The 23,043-nt window shown below is 41.5% G+C and overlaps 2 protein-coding genes across 5 annotated transcripts; both read right to left on the bottom strand.

Annotated features, from left to right (window-relative positions):
• Positions 1-4,270: 4,270 nt before the first annotated feature.
• On the bottom strand, positions 4,271-15,208 carry odad1 (outer dynein arm docking complex subunit 1). 4 transcript variants are annotated; one of them, XM_034082841.1, is made up of 15 exons: positions 15,146-15,208; positions 14,254-14,332; positions 14,037-14,136; positions 13,749-13,938; positions 12,574-12,699; positions 12,351-12,464; positions 12,197-12,264; positions 11,913-12,100; positions 7,323-7,457; positions 7,000-7,082; positions 6,640-6,808; positions 5,528-5,691; positions 5,329-5,432; positions 5,140-5,230; positions 4,271-5,047 (listed from the first exon to the last, which is right to left on the bottom strand). In XM_034082841.1, exons 2-15 carry the CDS (start codon positions 14,318-14,320, stop codon positions 4,943-4,945), a joined length of 1,704 nt encoding a protein of 567 aa, XP_033938732.1. In that variant the 5' UTR covers positions 14,321-14,332; positions 15,146-15,208; the 3' UTR covers positions 4,271-4,942. The 4 variants fall into 4 exon arrangements, with proteins under 4 accessions (XP_033938732.1, XP_033938733.1, XP_033938734.1 ...); XM_034082842.1 differs by having other exon boundaries at positions 14,037-14,133; XM_034082843.1 differs by having other exon boundaries at positions 14,260-14,332.
• Positions 15,209-15,888: 680 nt separating this feature from the next.
• On the bottom strand, positions 15,889-19,702 carry tas1r3 (taste receptor, type 1, member 3). The gene is made up of 8 exons (XM_034082168.1): positions 19,500-19,702; positions 19,080-19,380; positions 18,512-18,868; positions 18,007-18,420; positions 17,602-17,805; positions 17,355-17,475; positions 16,568-16,938; positions 15,889-16,476 (listed from the first exon to the last, which is right to left on the bottom strand). The coding sequence occupies exons 1-8, from the start codon at positions 19,700-19,702 to the stop codon at positions 15,889-15,891; spliced, it is 2,559 nt and encodes an 852-aa protein (XP_033938059.1).
• Positions 19,703-23,043: the final 3,341 nt, after the last annotated feature.

The raw sequence follows: 23,043 nt of genomic DNA, 5'->3' as shown, positions 1-23,043 counted from the left end.
TGATGGAGGTGTTGGAAGAAACTCATGGGAATAGGTCACCTGGTTGATACTGACTGTGTTGCCACAGCGACCTTGACTCAGAAGAGCTTCTAAAAAATGGATGAACAGATGGACAAAAAGATGACAAATATGAAGTGTAAATGCATCATGTACTCACATTACAGAAGCCAATATTGCACATGTTCTGTAAATTGTATATGCAATATGTAGGCTGAAATGTCAAAGCATGTATCGTAGACTTGCTTTAAGTTCATGATGATTGTTGACATTTTATCAAATGAGGCAGATGTATAGAGTGTGCGTTTATATTTAATGTCATTCATAACAAATCATCTGTCAGTGCGCACTTTGCCCTTCCTAATGGAGAAATATTACATCATACATTGAAACCAATTCCACACATTCATAATACATTTCAGTTTCAAAAATAAAAACACGAAAAATAAATCCTTTTATAACAATGTGCATCTATTTATACTGTTATATGACCTTAAACTGAACTACTTTTTATTGCTGGTGCTAAATTATCATGGCATCAGGGATTTTTAAAGTTTTATCTTGTTTTTATCACCTTAAATTACAATGATTTGCATAGATCTCGCATGCCTTGCTTGCACTCTTTTTCACGAGAAGCAGGTCTTCCCTTTGCGCTCCTCAACAGTACTACCTTATTTACTTCACATTTTACAGCTCCACCCCTCTTCCCGAGAAGTGGAAATTTCCAGTAATTCCTTTTGCTGCTCCTCCTCCTTCTCCTTGTTTCCCGCCTTTTAGTCTACCTGCTCCTTCCTGCTGTAAACTGGCTTGAAGACCTCACTGCCCTCTACTTTGAAGGCCTGCTATGAGAAAACATATTCTAACAAAGATTAAACATAACATCATGTTTCTGGCATGGTTTATAATTGTATGTATATTGGCAAATACATGTGATCCTTGAGGATGGTAAAGATTGGAGTGTTAAATCTCTATGTTTTCTGAATGACAGCTGCATTATCCATTAAAAAGAGATGTTTTATTATATGTGTAATTTGCACTTATCTTTTGGAGAGAGCTTTCCTAACAGTTTTATTGTCTTCTATTTTGAATGTACATAGTATTTAGTCTTCCAGTGAATTACTATTAAGGGTTAAGCTATGTGTTAGTATTGCATTAGCTTTTGAATGATGAACAAGGTTTGGTTTGGGATCATAGAACAGATGGTAGATTTGCATTTCTATTTCTCTGGCTGATCTGATATTCTGTTGTGTGGTTGGTTCAGAAATGCTTCAAAGCTTGTCTTCAACTGACAAAGGCCTGTTTAGGATATAAAAACTTTAACAAGAAAGGACCTAGATGTAGTGCAGATTAGTGAAAACATGCTGACACTGGTAACCGGTTTACAGCCTGAGAGGTCCTGGCTACCTCTATGCTACATCTGCGGTTTTATAACTTCCTCTTAATTTTAGACCACAATATAACCGTGAACCCTGTTGTTTTCTGGAGAATAATTTTAGATAAACAAAAATATAAAGCGACCAGACAGCTTGAGTGAAGAAGTTTGAGTGTGTTGATGGCATGAAGCACACTGACCTTAGACCCATTGTCAAGCACCAACAAAGAGCCATCTGCACAGCAACCAAAGCTCAGATGAGGGACTCACACACAGGGGGATCAAGGAGGGGGAGGGACACAGGGACCTGGAGAGTGTAAAAAAAGAAAAACTAATCAGACATAAAGAAACATCTTAATGTGACTTGATCAGCTGGATTATGTCTGAAACATCACAGCAGACGGCGCGTATCAATAGATTTGTTCACTGAGAAAACAGGAAGCTGCACAACATATCAGCACAGAGAGTAAATGGATCTCTCCTCTGCTGGTAAAGTGGAAGAGAAGATCCGTCGGCCTAATCACTCAAGAGCACATTTCCTGCCTCCTGCTTGATGAGCTGTAGTCAGCTGTAGTGGGTATTTCATTCATTCTGTCTGCACAGTCTTTGTCTCTGCAGTGATCTGAATTGTAATGATATATTTTGGAAGTGCAACAAAAATGTGTTTTCTTTTCAAATAGAGTCTATTTCAAAATGGTGAAAACAAAGACAAAATGGTGTCAGGGACATCTAGAAAAATCACAAATGTTTCACAGGTAAGGTATGGGAGTCCGGATTGCTTAGCAACAGCAGTAAGAAAAATCTTACAGCCAGTGTTGAAACAGAGAAACTGATCCTGCTGCCACCCAGTGGTGCACTGCTAGTATGCTGGGGATGAACTGACACTGAAAATAATCAAAGGCTCACTTCTCTCACTAAAGCGTGTATGTGCAGAAAGACGCCACCTGCAACCCATAATTGAAGAAGAAATGAATGAAGGAAAAAACATTAAAAAAGTGCTCTTCCTTCGTCAACCTCTGTTCGAAAATGTGTTCATTAATTTGATTGGCTGGAAAATGTACAGCTCTAATGTTGCTAAGCAACATTTATGGCAGGGTGGGAGGGTGTGAGAGTTGAGAAGGAGGGGGGGTGGGGCGTGCGTCTAGGGGAGGGAGCCTTGTGGGTGCAGGCAGACTGGCTGGGGAAATACCTGGCAAAGGTCCCAAATAAACAAACAGAGAGAGACAGAGGACAGGGTACTTTCTACATCCAGATAACAGTCCTGTCTGAGATAAAAGGAACAATGCATTTAATACGTGCTACCACACTTAGTCCCAAAGCAGAACCAGACCGGGGACAGGAAGTGGAGAGTGTTCAACTAGAAACTTTGCCTATAGTGTGATAGTTGACAAAAAAATCTTGAGAAAAAATAAGTAAGTTAGAGCTTTAGTTTGATGAGAGGGTAACTGGAAGATTGCTGTGAGTAACAGGACAAGGAGTTGCAGTTGATAAGGTGTAACAGTTTGATGAGGATCAGACCACAAACAATCTCAGTTCTCATGTTAGTGTGGAGAAATGCTACTTGTACATGCACGTTTTTGTTTGTACAGTTGGGTGTGGAAGTGTCTGCATGAACGTTTTGGCTTATTACTTTTTTGTAATAAGGACGAGTTGAATTAAAGGCAGATATGTCAACAGCCTGCAGCGTATACAAACAAATGAAGACTTAAATGACATGGGATTACAGTGCAAAGCCAATGGTGCAATAAAAAAAATGGAAGAGAAAACTAAAGGAAGTGAACATTTTCAAAATGTGCTTATATGGAGAGGGAAGGGTAAATGAGGCTGCTGCAGGAGGTGGGCCTTGGAAATGGCTGATGAAGGCGGTCTCTACAGGCAATGAGCACTCTTTGTCAGGAGTAGGAAATGAGGTTTCTGTTGTGATTAAAAGGAAGGTTTCTATGGCAATGCAGAGAGCCGTGTGCACAGTGAATTTGTTGGGAGTGGAGGGGGCTAAGTGAGAGTAGTATTTCAAAGGAGGCAGCCTCTTCCATCTCATCTCCCACCACCGCCGCCCCTCTGCTTTTCCACAGCGCCCTTTTATCTCTGATAATCTGTTTTCATACCCACACAGTTCAGACTGCAAGGGGGATTATCCAGAGCAAACCAAGTCATCGGTCGATCAGTCATAAATGTTTACAGAGTAGCAGTCTTACTTCCCAAAATTGCTGACGTCTCACCCCCCCAGGAAAAAACACCATTAACAGAATAGCTAATTAAAACTACACGACTCAAGCTAGATAGTGAACATAATGATGACTCATATCTCTTTCTTGTTTATACAGGTATACTTCTGTCAAATCACTTTCTCTTCTTTTAGATGTTTCTAAGACTCCAATGAAACATAGTATACTTTTGGTTTCAATACTGACAAAGGACCATTGGCCATTGTTAAAATCTTTGTTTCTGTAAATAAAAACCCAATACTTTATTCATAACATCTATATCATCCCTACAGCAAGGGGTTAAAAGAGGTGCGATGGCACGAGTATGACCTTTAAAACCTAAATATAGAAATCTCCTTTGTTAATTGTTTCACTGCAAGTCAAAATATCTTTCTTAAAATAAGAACTCTGACGTTTTCTTTTGTACAGAGGAAGTTGCTCTCTGCAGCAGTAACTGCCATATTCCCCCCAACACAGCCTCGTTATAGGATGTTTAGATACGATGACATTTGAAACTTCTGAGGATCAAAGTGATTTTTTTAATCCTTGCCCATTACAAGCTGTTTAAGAACAAAACGATACAGATGCTTCTGATCCATGACAATGATATTGCATGCCTGAACCAAATGTTGTTTACTGAGTGAGCATGAAAAAAGACTGATGTTTACAACTGTGACGCATGTAAACAGATGACTCATTTTAAAAGAAAGTTCAGTTTATTCAAATGACACTGATTTTATCATCAAAATCTGAATACATTATTTTAATCTTCCAAACATAAATGAGAGAGAAACAATCATTATTATCAGTATTCCACCCAATGTGTTCAAAATAAGTGTGTTCACTGTTCAATGAAGCACTAGAAGCTCCTCGCCTCCTTTTGGAAACAGTCTCAGCATGCCAATTAGAATTACAAAAGGTTCTGCTGCCCCCAACCTTTTCGTTTGAGCATCGCAGCAGTTTCATGTAATGAAGCGCTGCTAGTGCAGGAGGGCTTTACTGAGACCAGATTGTATAGTGAAAGCCAGATGGCAAGTCACACGTCAAAAGGACAGCTGGTTACCAGAATCTGAAGAGACATCTTTATAGCTCCAAACCTAATTAGTACCAACTTAACAAATCCCAACAAGATACAGGCCATGAACAGGCCATGCCAATGATTCATCATACAAGGTGACATACACATAACATAATTAAGCTCTAAATGTTTACATCTGCAAGCTGCAACATGGCCAATCAGGCTTGTTCCATCAGCGGTCATTGCCTCCACTGATCTATCTTACGTTAAACAATGAAAGCAGGCCTTAATGATTATAAGGATCTAATTTTTTTAAATGTGAATATTAACTACACTGATGAGTTCACTGTGTCAGATTAGTGGGTCTTCCAGCGAGCGTCGTCTGCCATCAAACTGCTGACTTATCTTTGAGGCTTTGGTTACTGCCTGGCGGGCCGAACTCTCCTTCTGCAGGACCTGTGGGTTACATCAAGACAAATGAAGGAGGTCCTTTGAAAAAGTTAAATCCAAAGAATAAATAATCACTTAAGTGTAGGATTGGCACCGACCCCTTTTATTATTTTTCTGCGTAGTTCCCCCTGTGAAAGTGGTCGTTCTTCCTCATCAGTTACAGGAGACTCTTCGGCATCATACTCCACACTGAGTCCAACAAACACAGACAATCATCAGCCGAATGTTCAAAGTGTTTGAATTCATTACTCATTATAAACACAATGAATATTAGCACAAAGGCTGACCTGTTAAGTGCAGGATTTATGTTAACACTCTGCTGAAGAAGTTCAGGATTTTGACCCAGAAGAAATTTGGCTAAGTCTTTTGGATTGTAGTCCTTTTCCAGATCCTTTAAGAGACACAAATACAGAGGCACATTATACTCCAGGGTAGAAAAACAACATGTAAGAAGAGGTAGAACAGAACCCCAGGCTGACACGTTACTTTAGAAGTGAGGTATGCTTGTATGGTGAGCAGCTCGTTAGTCTTCTGTTCCACAAGGCCCAGGTAAGACATGATGTTGTTCTCACTGATCCCTGTAGAGGAGCCCAGCATATCCTCTATCACTGAGCGATCGCACTCTATTTCAGAGAAGATGCCGTTCACCCCTGGGAGATGGGAGAAACCAGTTGTGTGATAAATATCCAGCTTAACATGCCGCATTTTGTGTAGTTCAGAAAAAACTGAATTTTACGAGTCTGTAATTTACTCATAATTTCCAGTTACTCTATTACACTATTTTTCTAAGACTCCAATGAAACACAGTATACTTTTGGTTTCAATACTGACAAAGGACCATTGGCCATTGTTAAAATCTTTGTTTCTGTAAATAAAAACCCAATACTTTATTCATAACATCTATATCATCCCTACAGCAAGGGGTTAAAAGAGGTACGATGGCACGAGTATGACCTTTAAAACCTAAATATAGAAATCCCCTTTGTTAATTGTTTCACTGCAAGTCAAAATATCTTTCTTAAAATAAGTTCCCCACTCTGAAGTTCTCTTTTGTATAGAGGAAGTTGCTCTCTGCAGCAGTAACTGCCATATTCCCCCCAACACAGCCTCGTTATAGGATGTTTAGATACGATGACATTTGAAACTTCTGAGGATCAAAGTGATTTTTTTAATCCTTGCCCATTACAAGCTGTTTAAGAACAAAACGATACAGATGCTTCCGATCCATGAAAATGATATTGCATGCTTTAACCAAATGTTGTTTACTGAGTGAGCATGAAAAAAGACTGATGTTTACAACTGTGACGCATGTAAACAGATGACTCATTTTAAAAGAAAGTTCAGTTTATTCAAATGACACTGATTTTATCATCAAAATCTGGGACCTTGCCTGGAAAAATTATATAACTTGATACAGAATTTAGGGAAAATATGTTTTGCTTAAAATGACTGCACAAATAAAACCCATGAAAAAAAACACATTGAACTGTTTGCCTGCCTGCAGACACATTTTTGCATCCAGCTGACATTCTGCACCCTACCTATTTATTGAAAGTAACTGGAATCATACAGACCTGTCAAATAAATGATTGTCAAACCTGTTTTTATCTGCTCCAGGATTTTGCTCATGATGCTGGCTTGGTTCTCATAGTCCTCAGCTTGAGACTCCGTTTCTTTTTGTTGCTCATCAATGTCTCTCAGCAGAGAGCGATGATCTTGCTCCTGTTGCAAACTTGCCACTCCAAACTTCTCTATCTCTTCTTGTGTCTGCACATTCACACAGTAAGAGACAGACATTTAAATATATAGTAATGATATAAACCTACACAATGTATCCACACTGAATACTACAGGTTACTATTTCCCCTTTACCTACATTTTAATAATTGAGAAAACTTTCCTTTGAAGTCCGTTTTTAAGGTAAAAATGTAAGAAATTAGTAAATAGAGACAACCTACCTGGTTGATCCGATCCCTCAGTGCCTCAGCCTCATTGTTTTGCTCATTTACAAAGTTAAAGAGTGCAAAGTTCTGGTCTTCAACTACACAGCAAAACAGCAATTAAAAAATTAGATACTTTTACTTCTAAACTGAGACTGTTTTAGAAGAATTATCAGACAGAGCAATTATTTAATGTAATGAAATTCAAATATGATCATTATGGTTTTATTGTCTATAGATAAGCAATAGGTTTTTGAGTAATAATGATGGGTTTCAGGGCCCACTGCTGTGTTTGTGTATACATCAGAGTGAAGTATTCAGGTTGTGTTGGTCAGACTTACCCTGGATGAACCTGGTAACCAGCATGTCCAGGTTGTCCTCCCCCGTCACTGTTTCTATTCTCTGGAACACCTCATCTAAAGCATCCAGCGACTCTTCCCCTGAGTCCACCCTTCTCTGCTCCTTCAGCTCTGACACTGGGACAAACATCAGCATTAGCACAATTTCGTGGGTGCTGTATAAACACCACTGTCAACAATACTATCATTATTATTAGGCGGTTCTATATGTCTGAATCTTTTAATAAGGGTTCCAAAAAAAAGCTTTGAATATCTGTTGTCATATTCTATGATGACATCGGTCAAAGGAAAAAAAAGAAGATTATTTTTTCAAATGTTTTTAATGTATAAATATCCATCCATCCATCCATCCATCTTCTCCCGCTTATGCGTGGTCGGGTCGCGGGGGTAGCAGTTCCAGCAGAGAGCCCCAAACTTCCTTTTCCCTGGTGACATCAACCAGCTCTGACTGGGGGATCCCAAGGCGCTCCCAGGCCAGCGAAGAGATATAATCCCTCCACCTGGTCCTATGGTCTATCCCTTGGTCTCTTCCCAGCTGGACGTGCCTGGAACACCTCCCTAGGGAGGCGCCCAGGTGGCATCCTAACTAGGTGCCCGAACCACCTCAACTGGCTCCTTTCGACGCCAAGGAGGAGTGGCTCAACTCCGAGTCCCTCCCGGATGACCGAACTTCTCAACTTATCCCTAAGGGAGACACCAGCCACCCTGCGGAGAAAACCCATCTCGGCCGCTTGTATCCGCGATCTCGTTCTTTCGGTCATGACCCATCCTTCATGACCATAGGTGAGGGTAGGAACGAAAATGGCCCGGTAGACAGAGAGCTTTGCCTTCTGGCTCAGCTCCCTTTTCGTCACAACGGTGCGGTAAAGCGACTGCAGTACCGCTCCCGCTGCTCCGATTCTCCGGCCCATCTCACGCTCCATTGCTCCCTCACTCGAGAACAAGACCCTGAGATACTTGAACTCCTTCACTTGGGGTAAGGACTCATTCCCTACTTGGAGTGGACAGTCCATCGGTTTCCTGCTGAGAACCATGGCCTCAGATTTGGAGGTGCTGATCCTCATCCCAGCCGCTTCACACTCGGTTGCGAACCGATCCAGTGAGTGCTGAAGGTCGCAGACCGATGAAGCCATCAGAACCACATCATCTGCAAAAAGCAGTGGTGCAATCCTTAGTCCACCGAACTGCAGACCCCCTCCCCCACGACTACGCCTCGAAATCCGATCCATGTATATTACAAACAGGATTGGTGACAAAGCGCAGCCCTGGCGGAGGCCAACCCTCACCGGAAATGGGTCCGACTTACTGCCGAGGACCCGGACACAGCTCTCGCTTTGGGAGTACAGAGATTGGATGGCCCTGAGTAGAGACCCCCTCACCCCATACTCCCGCAGCACCTCCCACAGTAACTCCCTGGGAACCCGGTCATACGCCTTCTCCAAGTCTACAAAACACATGTAGACCGGATAAGCGTACTCCCAGGCCCTCTCCAGGATCCTTGCGAGATTAAAAAGCTGATCCGTCGTTCCACGACCAGGACGGAATCCGCATTGTTCCTCCTCAATCTGAGGTTCGACAATTGGCCTGACCCTCCTTTCGAGTACCTTAGAGTAAACTTTCCCGGGGAGGCTGAGTAGTGTGATGCCTCTGTAATTGGCACACACCCTCTGATCCCCCTTTTTAAAAAGGGGAACCACCACCCTGGTCTGCCACTCCTTCCGTACTGTTTCCGACTTCCACGCAATGTTGACAAGACGTGTCAACCATGACAGTCCCTCAACACCCAGAGCCTTCAGCATTTCTGGGCGGATCTCATCCACCCCCGGGGCTTTGCCACTGTGGAGTTGTTTAACGACCTCAGTGACCTCCCCCCGGGAGATTGTTGTTGATCCCCCGTCATACTCCAGCTCTGCCTCTACCATAGAGGGCGGAGCTGTCGGGTTCAGGAGTTCCTCAAAGTTTTCCTTCCAACGCCCTAACACTCCATCAGTTGAGGTCAACAATGTCCCATCCTTACTGTACACAGCTTGGATGGTCCCCTGCTTCCCCCTCCTGAGGTGTCGGACAGTTTTCCAGAACAACTTTGGTGCCGCCCGAAAGTCCTTCTCCATGTATTCTCCGAACTTCTCCCACACCCGCTGCTTTGCCTTGGCCACGGATGAGGCTGCTGCCCTTTGGGCCTGTCGGTACCTTGCAACTGCTTCGGGAGTCCCCCGGGATAACAAATCCCTGAAGTCCTCCTTCTTCAGTCGGACGGCTTCCCTGACCACCGGTGTCCACCAGGAGGTTCGAGGGTTACCGCCCCTTGAGGCACCTAGGACCTTGAGACCACAGCTCCCCGCCGCGGCTTCGGCAATAGAGGCTTTGAACACCGACCACTCTGGTTCAATGTCCCCAACCTCCACAGGAATGCCTGAAAAGCTCCGCCGGAGGTGTGAGTTGAAGGTCTCCTGAACTTGGGCCTCCTCCAGACGTTCCCAGTTCACCCGAACTACACGTTTGGGCTTACCAGGTCTGTCCAGAGGCTTCCCCCGCCACTCGACCCAACTCACCACCAGATGGTGATCAGTTGACAACTCCGCCCCTCTCTTTACCCGAGTGTCCAAAACATACAGCCTCAGGTCCGATGATACGATAACGAAATCGATCATGGACCTTCTGCCTAGGGTGCTCTGGTACCACGTACACTTATGAGCATCCTTATGTTCAAACATGGTGTTTGTTATGGCCAATCCATGACTAGCACAGAAGTCCAGTAACAAACCACCACTCCGGTTCAGATCAGGGGGGCCGTTCCTCCCAATCACGCCCCTCCAAGTGTCTCCATCATTGCCCACATGTGCGTTGAAGTCTCCCAGCAAGACTAAAGAGTCCCCTTCAGGAGCCCCATACAGGACTCTTTCCAGGGTCTCCAAGAAGGCTGTATACTCTGAACAGCTGTTGGGTGCATAAGCACACACAACAGTCAGAGTGTTCCCCCCCATAACCCGCAGGTGTAGGGAGGCGACCCTCTCGTCCACTGGGGTAAACTCCAACAACGAAGCACCCAACCGTGGACTTGTGAGTATCCCCACACCCGCTCGGCGCCTCACACCTTGAGCAACTCCGGAGAAGAATAGAGTCCAACCCCTATCCAGAAGTAAGGTTCCAGAGCCGACGCTGTGCGTAGAGGTGAGCCCAACCAGATCCAACTGGTAACGCTCCACCTCCCGCACAAGCTCCGGCTCCTTCCCCCCCAGAGAGGTGATGTTCCACGTCCTCAAAGCCAGCTTCTGTCGCCCGGGTCTGGTCCGTCGAGACCCTCCGCTTTCACTGCCACCCTTCTGGCAGCGCACCCGACCCCATCGCTGTTTCCCGTAGGTGGCGGGCCCGCGGGACGGAGAAGCGGAGGTGTTGTAAAAATATACGGATCAAAAAAGAATATTTTGTTAGATGAGAACGTATAATCAAGTTTACTGTCAGAGTAATGAATGAAGCTTGAAATCCTAAATAAAACCTTTCATTATTATCTTCTATTACTACTATGACTGTCCTTATTTATGCATCTGTTCATCAAAGTCTTGTATCGTATTATTTTTTGTAGATTTTCTATTCGTATCTTTACTGCCAATGGCTGAAAGTTCACAATCGCTGTGAAAAGGATCATTTTGTTTCTATTACTGTTACGGTGTGTGCAGGAAGCAGGACCCAAATGCAGATTAAGGTGACAAAAAATAGCTCCTTTATTACAAGGCTAACTATTAACAAACACAGAACACTCACCGCAGACCACGTCAATACACAAGACGAACCGACACTGAACACAGGAAGAGACAAGACTAAATACAGGGAGGGGTAATCACAAGACGAGACACAGCCGGGCAGGGGAGGAGAAACACAAGGGCCACAGGTGAAAACAATCAGACAACTAGACACACCAGGGAAACTAACGACGGGAGGAAAAACACAGGGAAAAGGACCAGACAATATACCCAGAGGAAAACATGACAGGGAGAACAGCAAAACACCCAAACCAAGACATCGAAAACGTGACATAACACAATAATCGTAACAATTACGTTGTGTACTGTTTCACAACATGTTGGTTTCCAAGCCAACAGGAAGTTTTCTCTCAAATTTTTTTATAATCTTTTTCTGTTGTAATACAACACTAACTCTGGCATCCATCTAATTGCTTCGACAGTAAAATCCTAAATAATTGTTTGCTAGTGTGTCAATTATGTTGCATTATAGGGCAGTTGTGGTACTCTAAAGAAGTTTTGTTTATATATTTTCTCACTGAAAAAGAATCATATAAACATCAAAACATATAATAAATGTTACTGATAGACATGAGGACAAATATTAGGTATCAAACCCAGTTTTTGTGAGAATAAACGGAAATTAAGTAATGCTATAGAGCCAGTAGCTACAAGGACTAAGACATTAACACTTCCAGGCAGAAGATGATAATTGGTGATATTCTCTACTGAGTAAACATAATTGTATCACTTCCACCAGCATTTATTATCATTTACACTTTCCCATTATCATAATTATACATCTTTGTCATAAACAGTGTCTGTTTCTCACGTTGTCTGTGTCCCAGCTCATGGCCCTCGTCCTGCCCGCTCCTCTCACTGCACTTGGTGGACATGAACTCTTTCAAGATGCACTCATGTGCAATGACCCTCTCCAGTTCCTTCATCTCAGCGTTGTACTGCGCCAGGTCCTTCACTGCCTTCTCCCTCATCATGGTCATCTTGGACTGAGCCTCAACCCTAAAGTGGAAAGGATTCCAAATGAGACATTCAACCACCAAGATCATGACGTGATATCTTGCTGATTTATGCACAAACAACAGTCTCAAATCTGACCTTGCATCGTAGGCAGCAGTGGACAGGTTGACAGTTTCCCCTATCTTCTTGCGGACATCGTAAAGTTCCTACAATACACAAGAATCAGTGCAGAGACGTGTTTAAAAACTGTAAGAAAACTTGTTTATGGATCATCTGTTATGTGACCTCTCACCTTGTCTAGCCTGTTGTGTAGTTGCTGGAAACGAATGCGCTCAATATGAAGAGTCTGCAGCTCCTCTCTCAGGTGGCAGTTTTTGGTCAGCTGCTCATTGAAGCTAGTCAAAGACTGGACAGGACGTAGAACATGGGTAAAAACAACATAACTTTTAAATTATACTATGCAGGAATCTATCTGTTTTCTAGGTATTTGGATTTAATGATTTTTCTTTACTCACTCTGTCCAGTTTGTATTCCAAAGTGCGTATGGCCTTCTGAGTCCGCCGTAGCTCAGACCTTTGTGTATCACCACCACTAACATCACTTTTTCTCAGCTCTGCCAGCTTTAACTCCATGTTTGCAACCTGCCCACATTACAGATGCACGATATAAACTGTGTTTGTTAAAGGTCCCCTATTATACTGTTTTTTATCAATATATTATAGCTCTCAGTTATATACAAAACATCTCTGAAGTGTTTGGCTCAAAATACCAAACAGATCATGCATTGTAGCATCCCATAATCCCCTCTGTTTCAGCCCTGTTTCAAAAGTGCTGATTCTCTGTCTGTTACTTTAGATGCAAATAAGGTTCCACTCCCCACGGCCCTCTGAGAGATATTTGGTTAAAAAGAACACAATAGGCGCTTTCACACCGGAGTACTTTTCCCAGTATAGTTCCGATAATTTGCGTTGACAGTTCACACCAAAAAAATTCGGAACTAGAACTTAGTTCATGAGAACCTTTCCACCCCCTTTTCAGTCCTTGCTAGAGAGCAGGTACTTTCATGTGAGAAAAAGGTTCCCATTTCTGATTGGCTGGGCGAATTGCAAACCACGCCCCGTAAAACTCCCAAAAAGTTTTGTGAAGCCGCCATTTTATTTGCTTGCAATAGCATTATTAGCATTAGCCGTCAGCGGCTTCATTTGCCTAATCCTCCCTCATATCAGGGACTTATTCCGGTGTGAACATGATCTGCGATCTGATCTGCTGAGAACTAAAGAGTTCTGATTAACTAAGTTCTGATGAACTAAGTTCTCATGAACTACGGCAAAGTACTTGGTGTGAAAGCGCCTATTGGTGCTCTAGGAGGAGATTCAGCGGATAAGGTGGGGCGGGTGTTACCTTGGTTGGTTATTGGCTAATGGTTACACAAGCCAAAAAATCGTTATGACATCATAAAATGGGCAAAATCTGATCAGCTCATTTTAAGACAGGTTTTTATAGAAATGGATCAGGACAAAAAGTGACCGAATCTTTTTTTCTGAAACTTTCAGAATGTATTTACACAGAGGGGACACATGTTTATGTATAAAATATATGAAAAAGTGGATTTTGCACAATAGGTGACCTTTGACTAAAAATAACAGCAAACTTTAAATGTAAAATATCATATGACTTACACCTAATTCACCTCTTTCTCTACTTCTTTTTGACACTGCTTCTCTTTCAACAGCTCCTCCTCTAGCATGTCTCTCTGCCCCAGCAGAGCACGAAGACTCTGGGTGTCCTCGCTGTCCTGCTGTTGGCGGGACAAGCTCTTACAAGCACCAAGGTTTCGATTCAGCTCCTCCTGCTCCTTCAGCAGGTTCTCCATCTCCTGCCTTCATCCACATCACATTAACAAGCAATCAGACAAATATAAGAAAAAACACCAGACATTCACTGTTAACAATGTGATGTATGTGTAGTGCTTATTCACTGTTGTTTGCGGATCTGCTCCCGGGCCTGAATGGTGTAGGCCTGCCGATCTCCTTCCATTATCCTGAACTGTCTCTGTAGTTTGGCTATCTCTGATTCTGCTTTAAAGAAAAATTAAATCATGCATGTTACAACTGTGTCAACCATACTGACATACTAACATTACTTGGAGAGTATAAGCATCTACTAGTAAATGACAGCGATATAACCAACATTACCTGTACCATCAATATCCACATCACTGCCATCTGAGCGGGCACTTGTTGCCAATCTTCCTCGAGGCATGGTTACACTGGGCTTTTTGGATACAAATAAAAAGTGAATTGAGGCTATTTACAGCAAACTGGAACTGTCATTGTCATCTGATCATTAACTTTGATCAATCTTAGTCTCATATAGCGCCTCAAATATGAGTTTAAATAAATACGTTTGAAATGTTTTCTGGATTGCCTGGAAGTAGCATTTGATTGATATTGTTTGCATAATAAATCTCTAGAGTAAGTCTTAATAGTAGGTAAAAATGAAATCAACTTTGTCTGTCACATTGGCTTTAAGTAGGTAGTTTATGTGAGAAATGTCTACAATTATTTATTTGTCTTTATTATCTACATGTAACATACATTTGAAATATGTTGTTTTGGTACTTGGTTGATGCATATTTTGATTGTATTGCATCATCAAACAATAACATTGAACAATACATATGTATGGCTTTAATGTTTCTGAGCTCATCCAGTTCATATCACAAGGAAACAAATGGTCTATTCCTCCACAATGTGTGTAATCAAGTGTTCAATCTATGTTTCCCTGGATTAATTTGTTGAAATCACATAACCTCAAATGCCAATTTTGCAATGCAGATATCTTGACTGTCGACATTTTTTGTCTCCCACAGTGGCTCAACAGAACCATTGAAACTGCATTTCAGACATCCACCCCCCTTGGTTCTTCTTGCTTTGAAAATAGCCCTTGAACATAGGGATCCGATAGCTAAACTAAACAACAAAAAAGCTGCAAGACTTTATATATTTAGCTATCTTAAAGTGAACTGATATATGAAAAGCATACAAAAACGTTCTGCTGTTATGGAAAAATTAAATGGAATCTTACCAGTTAAAGTAAGAGTGTCACGTCCCAGGACACAAAACAGGCTCACAGCAGCCTGAGTTGTTAGCAACTGTTGCTATAGGTGCCCTGGGAGCAGCAGTCCCTGAGGTTACAGCCAAGTTGAGTGCTGGAGAACAAGTCTCTTCTCAACACCTTTTAAAATGTAGTAGTTTGGAAAGTGAAATGACCATCTTAACCACATTGGTTTTACTTAGAGACCAACAATAAATTACCGTTTGAGTGACACAAAACTAATGCTCAATACCTCTGTGCCATATAATTGAAAATGGCCTACTACTATAACATTATGATAAATCTGAGGCTGACTAATGTGTCATGAGTGGATTTATCAAACATATTTTATTGAACAATGATTTTAGCTTTTTTTCAATAGCTTCCTTGTCATGGGACACAGTAACACCAAATCGACGTAGTAGTTTATAAATACAGTTAATCAGTAGGACAACAATACACCTTCCATTTTTATGAATATTATTGGAAAAATTCTGCATTTCTTTCTTGGAAAAATAAGACACACCTTTTTTTAAACACATTTGTATTGGGTAAATAATATTCATATCACGTTATTATTATAGCCTAGTGTACATCATGCTTCATAGCCTATATCTAAGCCCAAATCACCCTATTATATGTTACTCACTCCTTCTTTAACATATAAAGCAAATAAGTGTACATTTGAGTATATGTGTTACATGTCTTTGAGATTTTGTAATTACAACTTCAGTTTATTTCCCTGGCTCTTGCTGTGGTTCCTCCTGAGCTTGAGTTAGCGGGGCGCCCTCAAGGAAGGTACAGAAGTGCTCTGCTGTATTGAGCTCAGGTTTTCTTAACAGCAAGTAGCATTTTGGAAAGTAGTAACCTGCCACTAACCCGAAGTTGCTTGCCAGGTTGAAAGAAACATGGACAATAGATCTGTCCTTGTGACTCAACCCTATGTAGATTGGAATAAAGTTCACCCAAATCACACAGTAGATTAGGGAGGCAAAGGTGATGTCCCTGGCAAGGTTGTACTGATGAAGAGGCTTTGCTGACATGAAGGTAGACATGAATGATATAAGAGCCATGGCACCATTGAAACCCTGTATTAGGGCAAATCCAATCAAGGGGGATATTGGACATGTCAGAAACGATCTCACAAAGTCTATTTTCAGGTTTGCCACATATTCAGACAGTGTGCTCCCTTCCACCAAAAACCAGCCACAGAGAGCCCCCTGCACAGCAAAGCAGACAAGCACAAACAGCCAGATTCCAGGGCCTCTTAGTATATGCAGGTGAGAGGCGGCCATTTTTGGGAACTCTGTCACGTAGAGTATCTGTACAAAAAGAAGGGTTTGCAGCATCATTACAAGTGTGCTATGTATTTGTTCTACAGGAAAGTAATGTACGTCACACGTTATTACCCACCTGTAATGAGATGAAAGTGATAATGGAGATGGCCACTGTCTTGAAAATGGAGGTGAGGGGCAGCTGAAGATGACACACCATGTCCCTCGGCTGCCCCAGGAAGAGCACCAGACTAAGGCAAGCTCCCATCAGGCTTATCAGAGCTACAAAACTCAGGGTTCCCCCTGAGGCAGCTACTATAAAGGATCCCCGGTGTTTCAGGAAAACCACGCCAACTGACACCTGACAAATGAGGAGCAGCACCCCAGCCAGCGTCAACTGCAGAGCCTCAGGTGTATTCCAGGACAAATATTCAAAACTGGGATCAATGCAGGAAGTGCTGTTGTTTGAAGACCATTGACGATCAGGGCACTGAGTGCACTGGGTGTCCTCTATAAGTCAGAAAGCACAACAAGAACATTGGTTTGATTAATTAGAATTCCATCAACAAATTAAATAAAACCCTTATGGTCTCTGATGTATGTTTTGATTTCGTCATCATTAAAGAAATAACACTAAGCAGCTGACTGGGTAAGCTTAGCAGTGAACAGGGGAGACAGGGGATAACCTTTAACCTGGTCTACCCCAAGGTAATAAAATCTGTATGTGTGAACATGTGTGAAAATGTAAATTAGCTTCTTGGGCATTTTTTTTACGTTCGCATAAGCCAATCTCTTTTTTCATGTTTGCAGTCATGCTGAGCTAAAATAAAAAGCTCTAGCTCTCAGCGAAGCCAATAACGCTAATCCAAATAATTATTTCCTATTCCTTCATACAAGGATCAGGTATTTGACAGGTAACACATTACCCTCATTCTCCCGGTAAGTGCCTTCCAAGCAGTCAATACAATCAAAACAGCAGGAGTGGAAGCCTTTGACTCTGCGGACCTGGCCTTGCCCACATTCTGCTGAGCATTTGGACTGAGGAACCTGCAAAAGTTGTTGCATTATAGTTACAGAAACCAGAACCAGTTTATTATCATCTTGGATTCAACCACAAATTAAAAGTATGCATATTCCCGAATGAACATACATTTAAAACATGTGTTGTATTACCTCAGAGTTTGGAGTGTGCCATTTCAAGAGGGTTTTGTTGATGAACAGTTTTTCTTTACAGCTTCCAACAACTACGAAGTCTAAATTCGAATCATTCCAAACCCATTCAATAATATCGTACCCTCGGTTTGGGTTGCCGTTAATGTCAAACTGTAAATGTGTGCCATTTATGTCTATAGATGTATTCCTTAAAACCTCCAACAGCTGCAAAAGAAAGATATTGTTCCTCAATTAATTTTAATGTTGTTAAAGGTGGGGTAGGTAAGTTTAAGAAACCGGCTCGAGATCGCTAGAATTTGAAAATACACAACCGGAGAAAATCTGCCACTTCCTTAGAGAGCCCCTCCTCCAACACACACGAACTTAAAAATGTGTCTATTTTACAAATCACTCAAAAGAAATCACCTTCCAGGGATAGACTTTGGTTTCCTTCAAGCAGCCAGTTGAATTGCATCCCAGCAGGTTGTGCAGTGCCTCAGCCACAAAGTAGATGGCAGCATACACACTGAAAGCTGTGCGCTGCACTACAGGTTCAGTCACCAAGCTAATGTTAGCAGGTGACAAATTCCAACATTGTGGGCAGGGATTTTTAGAGTTGACTTTAGACTTTGGTGCTGGAGGTGACATATTTGCCCTCTCATCACTCAGTTTGGTTAAGAGCACCTGTGTGTAGGCAGTGAGCTCATCCAGAGTCTGTGTCTGGTCAATGAATCCAATGATGGTGCCAATTTTTTGGATATTGGGCAGGGAAGTCAGTTGATTATTGATGGACCAACTTGTGCTTGCAATCCATACAGCCCGTACATTTCTCCTGATGACCTGGGGTAAATTGGAATGGATCATTTGTACTGAAATACATATAAACTATCAACCACTAACATGCAATACTTTTCAAAAGTTATTCACCAACCTCTTTAAAAAATATAGCAGCTGGCTCTGCGAGAGCAAACACCACGACCACTCCGACCTTAGTTGCATTGATGTTGTCGATGATGGTAGTGATTGCTGGTCCAGGGTCGGTGTACACTGGAATCAGCCCCTGATAGGCCACACAGACCGACATATTCTCTGTTATTTTGGAGAATTCTTGCACACCTCGCTGTCCATACTCCTCGTCGCTGCCCACCACCGCCACCCAGTTCCACCCAAACTCTTTCAGCAGAAGCGCCATGACCTTCACTTGCCATTTGTCACTGGGCACGGTGCGGAAGAATGACGGGTAGAGAAGTTTGTCACTGAATTTGTCACTGGTGGCACCAAAGCTAACCTGGAGGGAGAAAAGTCATATTATACCACTTATTTGTACCACACTGAAGTTACCCAGCAATGCTCCAATGTTGATGCATTTTGTAACAATTGATATTTGCCAATGAACAAATAATCGTTTTTTCTGTGACACTGCTTGTTTGAAGAACAGCAAATATGGCCTGTGGCGTTGATGTCTGTGGACAAATGACAAGACATATTTGTAACCAAACCTGTGGCATCATAAAGAATCCCAGGAGCTTTCCTATGACCGACACCATTTCCGAGCTTATAGGACCAATCACAGCTGAGATGCTGGTCTCATAGTCCGTGTAATTACACTCCACAGATAGCGCTTTGTTGAATTTTGCAGTGAGGAATGAGATGGTGGCTTTCACGATGACGGCAGATTCCCTGCACGTATCATAGATTTCATAACCCAACTTCATTCCTGGGAGAAGAATTTGGTTTGCGTTGATTTCGTCCACTGCATATTTCATTACTAGAGCAAGTCCCAGGCCAGCCTCATTTAAACTGTGGGACCACAGGCAGAAAAAACAAAAATAAGCTTTATTATTCAAGTTAATGATACATATTGGTGCAATATCACAAAATAACTGGCTTATTAATTTCCTAAAATTGAATTGTCTTACTTTTCACAGCTGATATTGTCAGGCTCCGTCCTCTGGCTGAGGTCGCTTGAGAGCAGGTTAATCTGAAAGAGCCCTCCGAGCATGATGTCCCCTGGCAAGTTGAAGAGACTGGTTGAAATGTTCTGAAACCATTCGGGTGGATCCTCACTGTAGCTCAGTCTGATCGCACAGCACAAAACCAGAAAGGTCCAATGTGCTGTCATGATGCAGTTAAGCCAGAGCCTGAAAAGAGACTGATCATCAGTTGTTGTGTGCAAACTCACCTGAAACACCCAAAGCAAAATAGGTACAATTGGCCCCGCCCCACCTTGGCCACCTGGTGTAATACCAAGTAACTGCTAATTATTTTAAATGGTCCTTACAATATTGACCTTTATTTCCATCAGTGGACAAGTGGACATAAAATAAAAATGTAACACACAGTCATTAATTTATTTTGCATTTTGGTTGTCTCATTTGTAAAGCACGGCATGTGAAAACTCACTTTGCCCCATGTGTTTATGCTTATGCATGTCATGCAAGGTGTGTTCCGGGGTATTTGACTGATATTTGTATGTGGTTTGCTATTTGACTCTCTTTGGTCTAGCTCATCTGGCAGGAGGGGAGCACACCTTTTGCATCCTGAGTTGTTATTACAGCACACCTCACATTGGATCACTTTGCAAATGTTACTTGTTGTGGGTGGCTTATAATGTCATTAAGGAAAAGGTATACAACATGTGCCATTATGAAAACCACTAATAAGTACCAACCTGCTTGATGGGAACACTTGATATACAATAGCAATATATACAATTATATATAAGATTGATTGTAATTCATTATTATTGTTTTAATGGTTTTGAGAGCTTATGTTTTTGGGTTGCCCTCTTCATGCTCTTGAAGAAAATATCTCAGGAACTCCTTTAAGTCCAGTTGTACTCGGTGAACAGATGACATCAGAGGTCAAAGATCAAAGTCACTGTGACTTCACAAAACACGCATTGGGCCATTCCTCAATAATTAATAGGCTCATTATTACACAATTGAACACAAATGTCTTAAAGGATAAAATTATGAAGTAATAATAGTTTATATCCAAGTCCAAGGTAAAAATCCAATGTGAAATAAAAGGTTTTGGAACAAAATATTGCCCACAACAACGGAAAAGAAGGGAGAGATGGACACCATATCTTACATTTGGCCAGATTCAGTGAGTCTAGGTCTGTTTTTTTGTATTGATTTGGTAGTTATATGGGTTGTATGAGTCCACCCTATCTCTTCCTCTCGGTTCAAAACTAGGACTACCTGTTTCTCTGATAGCTCATTTGTTCTGCTAATATTGAGCTGCAGGTGAATATCGTGGCACCTTTTTACAGAGCCCTCTATCAATCCTTTGTAGTCCTTGTGTAAAAATAATCTCTAAGTGAAGTCAACATAGTCATGACTGAAATTGTTTTTACAGGAGCCAAACATTACAATAGGGATAACTCTAATTTCAATTCAACAGCATAATACATTTTGTCAAATTCCTTCATAATCTCTACTATATATAATCTGAGTCTAGGCAGGCATGGACGTAAACTGCCACTTCACTGGTTGAAGAAGGCCTACAACCACAAGTTGAAAATTAGTTTCGTTGTTTTCATGTTTTGCATTCACCTCAGTTTTGCTTTTGCATGCATACATTTGCATGCAACACTGGAAGTTGGTCATCCAAATAAGGAGATTGATATACATCCTTCCAAGATATTTGAATAAACCTACCTACAGTGTGCATCTAGACCGGGTGACGACACTACCTATTGACGCAGCAACCACTGTAAGTTATATTCTTGTTTCATTTATTCTATTCTGTATAATTGTAGCCAATCTTATTTGTTACAGTGTATCGTGCACCAGGTCCTTATTCAGAATTCTTATCAGAATTCTCTGAGTTTTTATCAACTTTGGTTCTTAAAACAGACAAAGTAATTATCGTAGGTGACTTTAATATTCATGTTGACGATGATAAAAATAGCCTTACTGTTGCATTTAACTCTATATTAGATTCTGTTGGTTTCTGTCAGAGTGTAAATAAACCAACCCACTGCTATAATCACACTCTCGACCTTGTTCTGACTTATGGTATTGAAATTGAGCAACTATTAGTCGAACCGCATAATCCTGCTTTATCCGACCATTTCTTAGTAACTTTTTTAGTACTATTACGAGACTACAAAGCATTAGTCAAAAGCTCTTGCAGCAGAAACCTATCTGTTAGTGCTATAGCCACATTTAAGGAAGAGATTCCACCAATACTTAACTCGATAGCATGTCTGCATGTAGGGGAGGAAACTTATATAAAATGTACACCACCCCAAATTGATCATGTTGTTGATAGTGCTATAGATGCGCTGCGAATAAAATTAGACTCTGTTGCGCCTTTGAAAAAGAAGAAAATAAAACAACATAGATTAGCTCCATGGCATAATGCCGAAACCCGCAAAATAAAGCAAAAGTCTAGACAACTTGAAAGGATATGGCGTTCCACTAAACTTGAAGAATCTCGTTTAATTTGGCATATTACTCTCAATGAATATAAGAAAGCACTGCGTAAAGCGAGAGCAGCCTACTACTCTTCATTAATAGATGAGAATAAGAATAATGCAAGATTTCTTTTCAGCACTGTAGCCAGGCTGACAGAGAGCCACAGCTCCATTGAGCCTTCTATTCCCATAGCACTCAGTAGTAATGATTTTATGTGCTTTTTTAACGATAAAATTGTTACTCTTAGAAACAAAATTAATGACCTCTTGCCTTTGACCAGTATAGTGTTATCAACAGCTCCCGGAAACCAACTATAGACCTATTTCTAATCTTCCGTTCCTCTCAAATATTCTTGAGAAAGCGGTCGCAAAACAGTTGTGTGATTACTTAAAAAACAATGATTTATTTGAAGATTTTCAGTCTGGCTTTAGAACACATCATAGCACAGAGACAGCTCTGGTTAAAGACACAAATGACATTCTAATAGCCTCAGACAAGGGACTTGTCTCTATTCTTGTTTTGCTCGATCTCAGTGCTGCATTTGATACTATCGACCATGATATCCTATTGCAAAGACTAGAGCACTTAGTTGGCATACAGGGAACTGCTTTAGGCTGGTTTAGGTCCTATCTATCTGAACGCTCTCAGTTTGTACGTGTTAATGATGAATCTTCCACGCAAACCAAAGTTAGCCATGGAGTGCCACAGGGCTCAGTGCTCGGACCTATTTTGTTCACATTATATATGCTTCCGTTAGGCAATATTATAAGGAATCATTCTGTAAACTTTCATTGTTATGCGGATGATACTCAACTATATTTATCAATCAAGCCTGATGAAATTAATCATCTAAATAAAATTCAAGACTGCCTTAAGGACTTAAAAACGTAGATGACCTTAAACTTTTTGATGTTAAACACGACCAAAACTGAAGTTATTTTACTTGGCCCGAAGAATCTACGAAACAAATTATCTAAAGATATACTAACTATGGATGGCATTAATTTGGCCTCCAGTGAGACTGTAAGGAATCTTG

Source organism: Pseudochaenichthys georgianus, chromosome 5 (assembly GCF_902827115.2).
Source record: "Pseudochaenichthys georgianus chromosome 5, fPseGeo1.2, whole genome shotgun sequence".
NCBI lineage: Eukaryota > Metazoa > Chordata > Actinopteri > Perciformes > Channichthyidae > Pseudochaenichthys > Pseudochaenichthys georgianus.
The sequence above is the reverse complement of the archived record's forward strand: the minus strand, read 5'-3'. Positions and strand labels throughout refer to the sequence as shown.

What these genes read in the sequence shown, in the direction of transcription:
- odad1 (XM_034082841.1), bottom strand. Translation starts at nt 14,320, where the DNA reads ATGCCTCGAGGAAGATTGGCAACAAGTGCCCGCTCAGATGGCAGTGAT. An exon ending in TGTGGATATTGATGGTACAG is followed by an intron (nt 14,137 to 14,253) that starts GTAATGTTGGTT and finishes TTTTCTTTAAAG; the next exon opens with CAGAATCAGAGATAGCCAAA. An exon ending in AAGCATACCTCACTTCTAAA is followed by an intron (nt 5,433 to 5,527) that starts GTAACGTGTCAG and finishes TGTCTCTTAAAG; the next exon opens with GATCTGGAAAAGGACTACAA.
- tas1r3 (XM_034082168.1), bottom strand. Translation starts at nt 19,702, where the DNA reads ATGACAGCACATTGGACCTTTCTGGTTTTGTGCTGTGCGATCAGACTG. An exon ending in GACAATATCAGCTGTGAAAA is followed by an intron (nt 19,381 to 19,499) that starts GTAAGACAATTC and finishes GTGGTCCCACAG; the next exon opens with TTTAAATGAGGCTGGCCTGG. An exon ending in CTGCTATATTTTTTAAAGAG is followed by an intron (nt 18,421 to 18,511) that starts GTTGGTGAATAA and finishes AATTTACCCCAG; the next exon opens with GTCATCAGGAGAAATGTACG.